General features: G+C 35.1%; 1 protein-coding gene across 2 annotated transcripts in view; it reads left to right on the forward strand.

Moving 5' to 3' along the window:
* Positions 1–12,873, forward strand: part of ARMC10 (armadillo repeat containing 10) — a 388,435-nt gene that overhangs the window by 105,706 nt on the left and 269,856 nt on the right. For both annotated transcript variants that reach the window (XM_044088513.1, XR_006366991.1), the window contains exon 2: positions 6,407–6,546. In XM_044088513.1, coding sequence (XP_043944448.1) covers positions 6,407–6,546 — 140 coding nt within the window. The remainder of the gene's footprint in view (positions 1–6,406; positions 6,547–12,873) is intronic.

Genomic DNA, 12,873 nt, shown 5'->3' on the forward strand with positions numbered 1-12,873 from the left:
ATTAAGAAACAGCAACCTCCCATTCAGGATAATGAAGAAGATAGGACAGTGGTAAATATTAATATGAATTTAAATAGTTGTGTATATGAGGACATTTTTCTTGCAAGTATTTTGCATCTTCCTAGGGTGGCACATTGGCGGTTAGTGTTGTTGCCTCACAGTAAGAGGTTCCCTGGATTGATTCTTGGCTGGAGTGCCTTCTGTGTGGAGTCTGCATTTCCTCCCTGTGTTTGCATGGGTTTCCTCTGGGTGCTCTGGTTTCATCCCACATTCCAAAGACATACAGTAGGTGGATCGGATGCTAAATTGGACATAGGTGTTTGTGCAAGTGTGTGGTGTAGAAGAACTACCACAGCAGGGGCTAACCACCTGGCATTATAAATCTTGTCTCTAGATGGTTGTCAGCATTGAAGTGACATCCTGACCCCATGCGCATAAATGGGAAAAAGGGGTTGTGGGTGTATGAAAGTATTTTGCATCTCCCTAATGCAGAACTTAAGCAGACTGTGAATTGAAAAGTAAACAATTTTGTATACTTCAAGTTTTGGATCGACAGTTTCATTTCCAAAGAAATTTGAACACTATTTCAATAGGGTTTCATTTTTTATACATTAATAGAAATGTGTATTTTTATTTGAAATTGTATTCATATTCAATAGATAATACAGGAAGTGATTTTATATTGCTTAGTTATTACATTACAACACATCTACAATGAAAATATATATATTGGCACAGAATGGAATGTAACTGATGTCTGATAAAGTCTGAATGTTTAGACAAAAGCACTTTGGTTTTATCGTTTTTATAAATAAAAGTTTCTTCAGATATCTTTACTGGTGTGGAATAGCAGTAATTTTATTGTAATTTTTACTCTTCAAATTGTACTTGGTCTCATCTTTGACAGTAACTGGAACCATCTACAAAATTGGATGATTAATCCAACCTCAGTTTTGTGTTGATAACCCACTGAGAGCTCGGCAGCAGTTACTGACTATTATTGGAGCATGAGCAGTTAACACTTTGTTGTACAAGTGGCACAAAACTGCAAAATTAATAGTCTCAGACTAGCCACTAGTGCAGTGCACGACATGAAATGTAGTCCACTCCAATAATGAGACTTGTAGCTACTGCAAGAGGAAGACTACAGCTAGGAAGACGCCTTGCACTTTGTTGTAGTGTTCCTTGGACAAGTCTTGTAGGCTGCACTAGGCATAACAACCCTGTCATAGTCTGGTGTGGGCCCAAACTGGGCCAGATAGGTTTAATTGGCTTAAGGTTAGCAAGCTGTATTTGGTCTAATTCAGACAGTGTGCATAAATAATGTGCACTAGCTTCTGGCCTTTTTATTGACCTTGTCAATAAGTGGAAACTTGCACATCCACAGCTAGTAGGGTGTGGCATTATTGGACTAAATGCAACCATAAAGACTTAAAAAGTCGTGGACATTCAGAAGCCATGTAGCTGAAATACTTGAGTGATTTGCATATATCCCGTGGGACTCCATTTCAGGAGGTTAAGGTGTCACACAGTGAAAACTCTAGCTTGGCTGGGTTGTTCCTGCAATTTTTACTGAATGGTTGTCTACATGACTTTTTTACTCTTTGGTTTGAACAATAGGATAATAGTAACTGTTTTGCTATGATTTGAAGAATGACAATATGACTTTGATGCGAGTATTGGTAAATGATCACCAAGACATGCTGCCATGCTTTCCACATTTCTGATATATTGAGCCAATAACAAACATAGATGGTATTGAATATTTGTTGAATAACTTATGGTTGGCAAGGAGATAATTTGACTGAATCCATGTAGTATGGTGCTTGTTCCTTTAGTGGATTATTTTCTTGTCAATTGATATTAACATCTCAGAATTAAAAAAGTACTTTTTAATTGGTTGTATAATTAAATAATTGTTGGCTAATGTAGTATTATATCTAAGTCTTGCTTTTAAGTTAAGATTATAGAATAAATTAGCACCTTGTTTTACTATGACATTTATCATTACATTATTATGGGAAAACTTCTATCTGAAGACTTCAGCAGTTTACATTTCATGTTTTTGGATCATATCTTGAAAGAGGAGACTAACATTTCTGTCCTACATTTGGTACTTTACCCTCATGAGGGACTAAAGGTGTAACTACCAAGTATTTTGCATCACCTGCCTTTATTTATGTGGATTTCCCAGTTGACAGTGGTGTTTGCCTCATTTCAGCGTTTGATTACCAAGCTGTCAGGTCTAAAGTGATCCATCTGAGCTTGTACTCATTCCTATATCATTTCTGTTCTTTTTTTTCTTTTGGCCATGCAGTGCTCTTGGATGAGTACAGAATCATTTTGATGGATGGTTTGGTTGGGTTTATCCCTTCTGTACTTTCGAGGTTTGCAGGTTTGTGATGACCTCTAAGCATGACTCAAATTGCGTGAGGCAAAGCTGCAAAATGTTTGTTTTGGAAACCACAATTTCAAGATCAAAATGCTTTATTCAGTTCTTAAGCCACACTGTTAGCATTTTATCATACCAAAACTAAAAGCATTGTAATGCACTCTTTTTTGTAAAACTGAGTTTTTTATCAAAAGCGATAGAAAAGTGACATTTTAATGGCTGTTAACAATAACGTTTGCCAGTAAATATAGATATATATTTTATTTTTTTTTATATCGTTTGAACATTTAAAAACTCAGTCCTGGAAAACTGAAATTTGGCAATAGACTTACTGGAAAGGTTCTTTTTCATTTTTGATTCACTATTCTTGATTGCGTTTTCTGAATAAGGTAGGTATCATTGTAAATAGTGATTAAAATGTGTTCATTTTATTTTTTCATTCTGAAAGAAGTAACTCTAAACAAAAAAAAACTGTAAGCCTGCACAGATTATTTTATAGTTGCACTTATTCACATATTTCTTCTTTGATTTTTAAAGCTAAATTCTTTTAATGCGATGGGCTGCATTCCTTTTTTCTGCCACATTTCCTATAGTTAGCAGTAATATCTGTTATGATGGGTGTGTAAGCAAATGGTTGATACTGGTTTTGCAGAGTTTGTTGGGGTGAGAAAGTATGATCAGTTCCTATTGAAATAAGTGTGATAAACATTACAGGAATAGTTAACTGCTGTAGTTCTTTGGGACCAGTTTTAAGTTTTTTTTTCCCATTTTTGCTGCTGTTTGAAGAAGTGAATTTTAGCAAGAAAAACATGGCATTGTAAGCCTACACAGATTGTTTTATGCTTGCACATATTCACATATTTATTCTTTGTTCTATAGTCCCACTTGTGTTTTTTTTTTTTTTTTAATTTATTCATCACCCTTCAGGTACTCGGACATTCCATTCCCGCAGCTGTATTTCCATTACACATAAGTGAAGGTAGTAATCTTGGTGTTGAGTCCAGGATGCTGTCTCAGTTTGAATATGGGCTGTTTTGTTATGTTCTACCTGTTTTCCATGTTCTTTGATGCACATATTGCTGTTGCCTGAGCTGCTTACAAGAGTGCTTGTTTTTGTACATTAAAAGTCTGAAGAAGCTTGGTCCTTGTGCCGGACTGCTGTTGACAGCACTCCCCTAGTATCCCTTGTGGATGCTGTGACAGTGGTATGATACATATCCTAGTTTCTCCCCAGGAAAATGAGTCCCACTTTGGCTGTCATTGCCCTCTAGCTTCTCTGCTGGCTGGATCTTATGCAACATTGTCCAGGTTCTAGTTGTTATACATATGTTATATGGAGAAATTGGCCAGTTAACCCCCCCCCCCTTCATTTTTTCTGTGTTACTAGCGTTCTTTGAAAAATTAAATTTTGAGAATTGCTTTGGAAGCTATAATTTTTCGGTACTTATGTATTATCGCAACCAGATATTGCAAAACGGTATATGTTTTTGACGTTTACTTAAACAGCAAAAATGAACTGTATTAGGAAAGGGTGAGCTGTTATAAAGTGTGTTTGGATATTGATGGTGCTTTTTTTAAACAATTAACCCGTACAATTTTAGGATTTGTGGGTAGCGTGCTGTAAAGACATGGAGAGTTGAATTCAGCGGTTATAGCGGTATCAGTGGTTGCGAGTGTACATATAATTGGCCTGAAATGACTGTGGGACTTACTGTATGATGTTAGGTGCTTTCCTGAGATTATTTTTCAGCTTTACTTTGCTATTGTTGGACTTATAAGAAACGGGACACAAGTCGGAAAGATTATTCTTCAAGTTTAGCTTATTTTAACTGAATGTTTTGGTTAAAAAGAAGAAAATGGACACATGCAAAGTAATTTAGGTAAAGTATTTAATGGTTACACCTTTTCAAACAGTATAGAATAAATTGGACACATGCAATTTAATGTAGGTAAAGTATTTAATGCTTAAACTGTTACAAACAATATAATGAAAGGTTGTCAGGAAAAATAAAACATACTTTACTAAACTTTGTTATAAGAGGACAGTACTGATTGCTTCTGTTTTTAGTGCAGTGTCTATTTTAATTGCATTGATTTTGTTAGGTGATTTTACGGCTCAAGAAATATGGATTGTCTAGTTGGTGTTGTAATGCTTTTCTGCATACAAAGCTGAGAAGATGTGGATTGCTCAGTAAAGAACTGTACGGATAAAAACGTAAATAATTATATAGCTTTCAAAAACCTGTTTGCTAGCTTTGACAACATCAACACAGCAAGAGAAAAGGAACGCATATAAAGTAGTATGGGACAAGCTTAGCTGACATGAGATGCTGGCGGTAAAACGGGAAACCTCTTTTCAGCACTTATTTTTCTCAGTGGTTTGAATGGTAAACATTCCTAAAACTTAAAAACATTACAGAAAACATGTTATTATACTTTAGAAAAGTTTATTGCTATTTCTTACCATAAACAGAAGCAACCAGCATTATCACGAAAATCTGGTTGCGATAATACGCAAGTACCCATTTTTCTTTTGTATGTATAAAAATGGATAAATGCACAATTGACAGTGAGAAGTTGGTGGCCAAATAGCTTTTGCATGGGAAAGAGGTTTTTTTTTTTTTTACTGTTGCTAAAGAGATGCCAACTATCCAGTCACTGATCAAGATTTGTTCTTGTTTGTGCCAGATATTACAGTTACTATTTTTGTGATCAGTAACCAACACAGACAGTTTTATTTCTTCATCTTGGAAATAAGCTGCCCAGATGATAAAATCCACAGGACTTCTGTGGTATATTTACATTCCCATGAAAAATGTAAACATATACATAACATAGGGGATTATGATTGGGATCTCCAGTCATAACCAAGTTGTGTGTTCAAGAAATTCATCCTTGGGTTAAAGAAAGAGTGGTAAAATTCTTGAAGCCACTTCAAAAATCCGTAATAAAGGGTTGTATTTTGGAGACTGGATCATAATTTTTTGTAATACAGATGGAGGTTTAGCCTCCCCAGTCCACTGCCAGCTTTTCAAAATGTATAGCAGCTGAAAGTGTCCAACAGCTTTTAACACTGTTTTCTGAAAGTAGTGCACTTGGCTTCTCATTACCCTTTCTGGGGTAGTGAAATAGGTATTATAGGTTGTATATGAACCTTGCTATAATAATTTTTTTCTTTCAGTTTTATATCATAATCGGTCCACTCCATGTATTGCAAATAATAAATATTTTCCCAAACCTTAATTTGTGAATGCATCATGTTTGTTTTGTAGACTTTCTACTAGGACAGAAAGAAAATTATTGTCTCCAATAGAGGTGACTGTAGTTTGTTATAGTAGCCTGAGTGATAAACAGCCTGTTCTATGAACAGGGGAAGCAAAGTCTCCAACTTTTTTTTTTTTTTTTTTTTGGGGGGGGGGGAGCATAACTTCTGTTACCTTTCTAGTTACCCCAACCCCACAAAAAATAGGATGCCAACAGACAAGTCCCTTCTGAACAAGAGCTACCCTTAATTGGTGTGATGCTTAGAAGAGCTAATGGAAGATGAGGAAGATTTACATCCCAAGGTTACTGGAGGGTGCTACAACTAATACATAAAAGAAGCACATCTATATTTCCATTGGAAAATATTTAGAATGTGTTCAATCTGTTCCTTACACACAATGTGACTAAGCTAAGCTATATTGCTGCAATTCCGAGGTGGCAGTGGTCAGGATCTAAGATACCTATAATACCCTTTCTGTGACAAATAGAGAAAATTTGTATTTGGTTTTAACCAAAGTTTTTACATACAAAATTAAATTGTAATTGTGTTGTTTAAAGCAGGTAGTTGTTTGCTGAAGAGTAAGTACTAGGAAATGAAAGTGGAATAAGTAGAAACCACAGTAGCAAGTTTGTTTAATTTTTGTTTGTTTATTAAATGAGTTGTTTACCTTATGAACACAGTGTGTACTTGTAGAAAAGTGAACTATAACTCTAGTGTGTATGTATTCTATAAAATGTATGTATTTGCAGTTATCAAGAACCCATCTAACAGCCTGGATCCTCAACATCTACAAGTGTTACTTGAGTTGCTTCATGATACAGAAGAACCTTTTACTCGTGAACAAGTTTTAGTAACTCTGGCTAATTGTGCAGCTTTTTCCGTAAATCAGGTATGTTTTAAGTAAAATAGAAATCTTATTTTCTTATCTCCTTCAGAAGATAGGCAGCTAATCTGTTTGCGGTATTAACCAGGTAGGTATGTCAGCCACAGGTGACCTTTTTCAAACACTAAGTACCCAGGCTGAATGAGTAGCAAGAGTAAAGTATGTGTTTTACATACATGATATTAAAACAGCATATAATAAGAATTTATAAGATAAAATATTGTTCTAACGCCCCCCCCTCCACACTACCCCCACAGACAATTACAGTCTTCTAGTTCTTTCTTTGAAATATAACTTGGAAGTAATGGATCCAACTGTACTCAAATATGGTGTCAGTTTTAAATTTCTATACATGTTGCTTTGGTAAAATTAACAGTATGAATAATTTTAAATGTATATGTTGCTCATTTTCTGATCATTGGCTCTAGAAAAATTACACAATTACTGGCATTTTTTGCAGCTAATGTTACCGTGTAGCTGTACTCTTGTTTAACAGCTTTTGACCTCTTTGGTCCTTTGATCCACATCCATCTGTTTTTAGATCTAATTGAAACTGTCCATAGCTACATTGTAAGTGATCTCCTCATGACTCGAGATCAGTGGTTATATTTTATTTTGCATGGCCTTTGACGCCACAGTCTATGACAATCTGATTAAGTACCTGAGAACACTGAATATTCATATTGTTTTATGTGTTTATTTAGTTTTGTTAACCAGAATAGAATGCTTATTCATCTGAACCATTTTCAGGTTCAGGCTGGGGCAAAGTACAAAAATTGAATGATAAGCTGATTATAAACAAATAAGGGCATAAAGAACATATTTTGGGTTTCCTTAATATACATTCACTTAAATAACACATAAGTTTAGTTACAAAGCTGATGCAAGCCAAGAAGGTACCTGGAATATGATGGGTAGCCTCTGAATATGACACACACAATTGTATATGGAGGGTAATTCAAATTGGTAAGTAAACTTTGTTCACAAAACGGCCATCACATCTCGAACTACAATTGGCTAAGTCTTAATGGTGATGTATTATTTTCTTACATTTTTATCAAGAATGTATAAATCCATTGAAACAAACGTATTAAACTTTAAGCCACTGGTATCAGGAGAAATATCAATTTCAGTTGAATACTGCTAATATGCTGGCATTTGGTGTAGAGGATTAATCTGAGCTGTTAATGCTGCTGCTACCTGAAGTAAAAGAAACAAAGCTTAATTCCTTCCACCTCTGTTTGCATAATCAGTGACTGAGCAAATCAGTTAACCAGACAGTTTTCCCATTCATCCCTGAGTCCAGTGGACTTACAGGATTAACCGATTAATAACATAAAATGTTGTTGTATCTTTCGGCTTATCCCGGTTAGAGGTTGCCACAGCGGAACTCCGGTCCGGAAATGTTTGGTAGTGAATTTTAAAAATGCCGAGTTACCAGCCCTGACACACAACCTTCAACGAAGGCACGCCCATTCACGCATGCCTCCACATAGCCTTTGTGGTTTATATAGATCTACTTTGTTTAATGTTATTCTTATGTTTACTTTGATGAGAAAGTTGCATTTGTTCAATTTTATGTACTATTACTTAAATATTCAGTTGCTGATACTTTTGAGAATTCAGCTGATCATGCTGGTAATAAAGTAAATAGGTTTTTATTATAATTAGTATTGCTTATTGTGGTCCTTTTACTAGGCTATACATCCGCAAGATTGTAAACTAGGTTGGCAGAGGTTGATTAGCTGCAAGTGCTTGTTTATTGTGATGCTGAGATTATTTACTGATGAATAAGACTATAACTGGTGTTGGTAATCTTCTGGAAAACAAAGTTTGTATGACATTTTAATTCAAGAGAGAGAGAAATGGGCAAAGTTCCCTTACCTACTGTATAATCTGCCAACTGCACGGTAACTTACTATATCTCTCATATCCTTTGTACTATAAGACATTTGGGTTTTTCACTGATGTCAGTACAGTACTTTCTGTACCCATGATTTAAACCACCCTACCAGACTTGGCTGAAATAGTCTTTTAAGCAGTAGATGCTAGTACAGCAGTCATTATTAAAAGAATCCTTTTGCATTTGATGCTAGTCGGGGGTGGTTTCAACATGATTAGTTTATAAACAATAAGTAAGGTTTGTAATTAATTTTGTGTCTGAAAGGTGATTAATGCCACTCTGTTTTTATTCACTGAATTATTTTTCAGCTTTATAAATGACCGACATTTATTAGTTCTTTATTTTATCAGTTGCAAGTAAATTGTCCCACATAGTTGAGAGGCAATACTGCATGATCTCCATGGATGAAAAAAAGTAACAACCACTTCTGAAAAAAACTGATTATGATCTTTGAGTTTTAGTAATTGTTCATTCAATTTAATTTAAACTTGGCAGCCTACCCCAGGCAATAGAAATGTGCCCTTTTGCAATTATATTTTCTATATATGTCACTGTTCTTTCTTGAAATACTAAGGATATTTAGGTTTTTGTTTCCTATAAATGATTGTGGTCCTTGTGCTTTTATGTTCCATGTTGTATAGTCATACTCTTTAGACCAAAAGTGAATAACTTAGTATGACTCCAAATTTGACCTCAAAGCAGTGACAAGTGGAGTACCACAGGGTTCCGTCCTGGGACCTGTCCTGTTTAGTATCTACTTTTCTGAAGTACAGGCTAACACAGAAGGCGTCTGGCTAACAAAGTTCGCAGATGACTCCCAACTAGGAGCCATAGTCAAGTCCCCAAATGATGTGGACATTCTACAGAAGGGCCTCACTGAGACAGATGCCTGATGTCAGAGCCATGGCCTCAAGCTCAGTGCCAAAAAGTGCACTGTCATCCCCTTTGGTAAAAACTCTGTACCCATGAACTACCACATAGGCAGCAATCTATTTAACACTGAATGCGTGATAAGAGACCTTGGGACCCAGGTGGACAGTAGTCTCTCCTTTGATAGTCACATCGCCACAGTAGTCAGGAAGTCCTTCTACATGGCACACCTCATCATAAAGGGGTTCTCATCCAGGAAAAAAGAGGTCATTGTTCCCCTCTACTCGTCACTCATTAGACTCATTATAGAGTACAATGCCCCTTTTGGAATGTACCTCACAAGACATCTGCAGCAGCTGGAAAGGCCACAGAAGTACCTCACAAAGAGGATTACTGGCCTCAAACAAATGCCCTACACTGACCATCGCAAAAAACTGCAGCTTTACTCCATAGCATATCGCCTACTCCGAGGTGATCTCTGCCTAACATATAAAGCTATGTCAAACCCAGAGCTGTTGGACATGCTACACCTAAAGAAATCCCAATCCCTCCGAGCTACATGCTCTAGGGACCTAAACCTTGTCACTACAATAAACAGGACACACTGGAGGGATAGATTCCTATCCCAGAGACTTCCTGTACTCTGGAACAAGCTACCCATCTATGTCAAGCAAAGTTCTTCATTAGCACTCCAAGAAAAATCTTGATGAGTGGATGGGAAATAGGAAATACACCCCGGGGATCAAAAGTTCTTCATTAGCACTCCAAGAAAAATCTTGATGAGTGGATGGGAAATAGGAAATACACCCCGGGGATCAGGATCACTTCTGTGCCTCTGCTGGACAGTGGCACAGGAAAATAACTTTCTTGGGTGGCGTAAGCTATGGTACCTTGCTGGCTAGGCTTACGTAGGCCCTTGGACCGATAGCCTAGTACCTACCTATGTATCAGATACGTAATGCTATGTTCTGATTATTTACATAATTTACTAATTCAGGTTGTAGATTCATGTTGCTTTCTTATTATATAGCAGTTCACAAATACATTATTTAAGATCAACAGTGCTTTTAGAATGATTTCCTGTTGGTAATTTGTATTAAATTAGAAGTCAGTGCTTTTCTTTCACACTATGCCATTCTATACCAGACAACAGCCTCATGCTAAGAACAGTTTGATTTTATTTGTTGTATTTTAACCTTATTCTTTACTACAATAAAATATTCCTCTAATAGGGATATTATGCTTTGAGCTGTAAGAAGTGTTCCATTACAAGTTCCTAAGTTAATGTAAAATATATGGCATATTCTCCAGGAACTCCATGGACAGAAATGACAATAAGTATTTTAATTGTACTCATTTAGATGAAATAATTGCCATATTAGGAGGAAAAAATAATGGAGAGATTACTACCTGTACATGTTTTCCTATATACCAGTAAAATGATTATATGAATTTGAGAACTCCTAGAAGTATGATAATTACCCTGATATAATACAGTTAGATACAGTTTTTGAGCCATGGTTAATTCAGGTTATGTGATACACTAGACCAGCACAAAAAACTGTAAAGAGGATGTAAAATGCCATTTTAGTGAGCAAATGTAAGAACATTACAAATACTAATAAAAGGGTTCAAAGGAAAAAAAGAAATGTAATTTATTGCTTCTCTTATTTTTTATAACTAATATAACCACAGATGAAAATAAGATTAATGATACAAGAAATGGTGATTTTGACTTATCCAAAGTAAGTCAAGGAAAAAAAAATGTATACAACTCTTTAAGGGGAAAGGCTAAATAATGAAGCGAATTCTGGCAAGAAAGTTATATGTAACTTAATTGAAGAGTCAATAAAACAGTCTAAATCATTTCCCTTGGTACTATATCCTAATACCATATTTATGAATAATAAAGTTAATCAGAATGATATTTCTAGAAAAAGTGAATTTGAGAATGGTGAGAGTAAGGGTTTCAGTATGCTCAAGACAACTGGATAGCATCATTAAGACGAAAGGTGAAAGTTATAACAAAAATATTAAGCAAAGGGCTTTAGAAGGCCTCCATTTTTCCCCGGATTAAAATTAGAGGAACTAGATGAGCCAGAATAGAACTTAAGAACAAATATAGTAAAGCACCCAGCTTTAATGTCTCAGCAACTAAAGACATAATAAGTAATACCAACAAAAAAATGAAATCATTTGTCTTGAGTGAGTCTGTACTAAAACATACATAAAACATAAAAGATCATTGGTTAACATTGATAAAAATAGGGTTACAGTATTGTCATTATCAAGATTGACTGACTGATATTCTAAAATTGTTGAAAAGCTGTTGCAAGGAAACATATGTATGTATAGTAACACTAAATAATATAAAAGCAACAATGCTAGTGATTATAACATGCTTAGAGATAGAAATGGTAGAAGCAGTTTTCAGTTTTTGATTGTTCACAAAAGTTCCTATTTTCTGTACCTAGTTAAAAGAGCTAAGCACGACCTATTCCGTTAAGTTAATTAAATATGGGAAATAATGTGTTAATGATTGTATATTTCCAAAAGAGATGGTATTGATTTGAGCTACTGTGAATCAAGATTTGTAGGACATAAAAGGAATTGTGAATGTTTTTTTTTTCATGCAGGACTTAAAAAAATCTCTGTCAACAGTAGGAAACCAAAATCTGATAACACCTTAGCTCTGTATATTTGTAATGCTAGAAGTATAAACAGTAAATGAGATGATTTGCTATCAATAATTTATGAAAATTACAGAATTATATCCATTGTAGAAGCTTGGGATAGTCAAGTCCTTATATTCCAAGAATATAGCAAGTTTGATTGTTTAAGAATGGATAGATCTGCTAGAGGTATCTTGTTATTGGTATAACAATCTATTCAAGCTCAGTTGATAGAACTAGATGATAGACTGTGAGACCATGGTTGTGGACATATCAAATATTGGGGATATGTCAAATTAAAAATAGTCACCTGTTACAGAAATCCAATAAGCTGAATGGTCTTCAACAAGCATAAAATGCTCTTATGCAGGTTAATTAACTAATTGATTAATAATTATTAATTGACCTTAATTACCCCAAAATAAATGGATCTCTGGTCATCACCGACTGTTTTTGAGTCAGAGTTTCTTGACATTCTGTGACAGAATTGATTTTTACAAAGTTAAGGAAAGTCAGAGGTTTTATATTCTAGAAACTCGGACCCTGATAACTTTTAAGGATTCAGTATGGTACAATGAATTCTTGCTGACTTAGTGGAGTCTACAGTGAAATACAGTATTAAAAGTAAAACTTAAAAACATTACCTTATTCTTGTAGTGATAGCTTACATTCTCTATGTATGAAAAAGAAAAGATAATGTATACAAAGAATATCCTTCCAAAATGAATAAATCAAGAGTAAATGCAATATCTAAAATTTTACAGTTGACAAGATGCATAGTATAATAATGAAAATGGCATTTTTCTTTTCTGTGAATGTGTGTACCTGTATCATCGTTATACATGTGAGACTTTAATAAAGATATGAGAAGAGTTTTACTAGGGCATA

This window comes from Protopterus annectens, chromosome 11.part0, assembly GCF_019279795.1.
Source record: "Protopterus annectens isolate FY-2018-M chromosome 11.part0, PAN1.0, whole genome shotgun sequence".
In the NCBI taxonomy this organism is placed as follows: Eukaryota; Metazoa; Chordata; order Ceratodontiformes; family Protopteridae; genus Protopterus; species Protopterus annectens.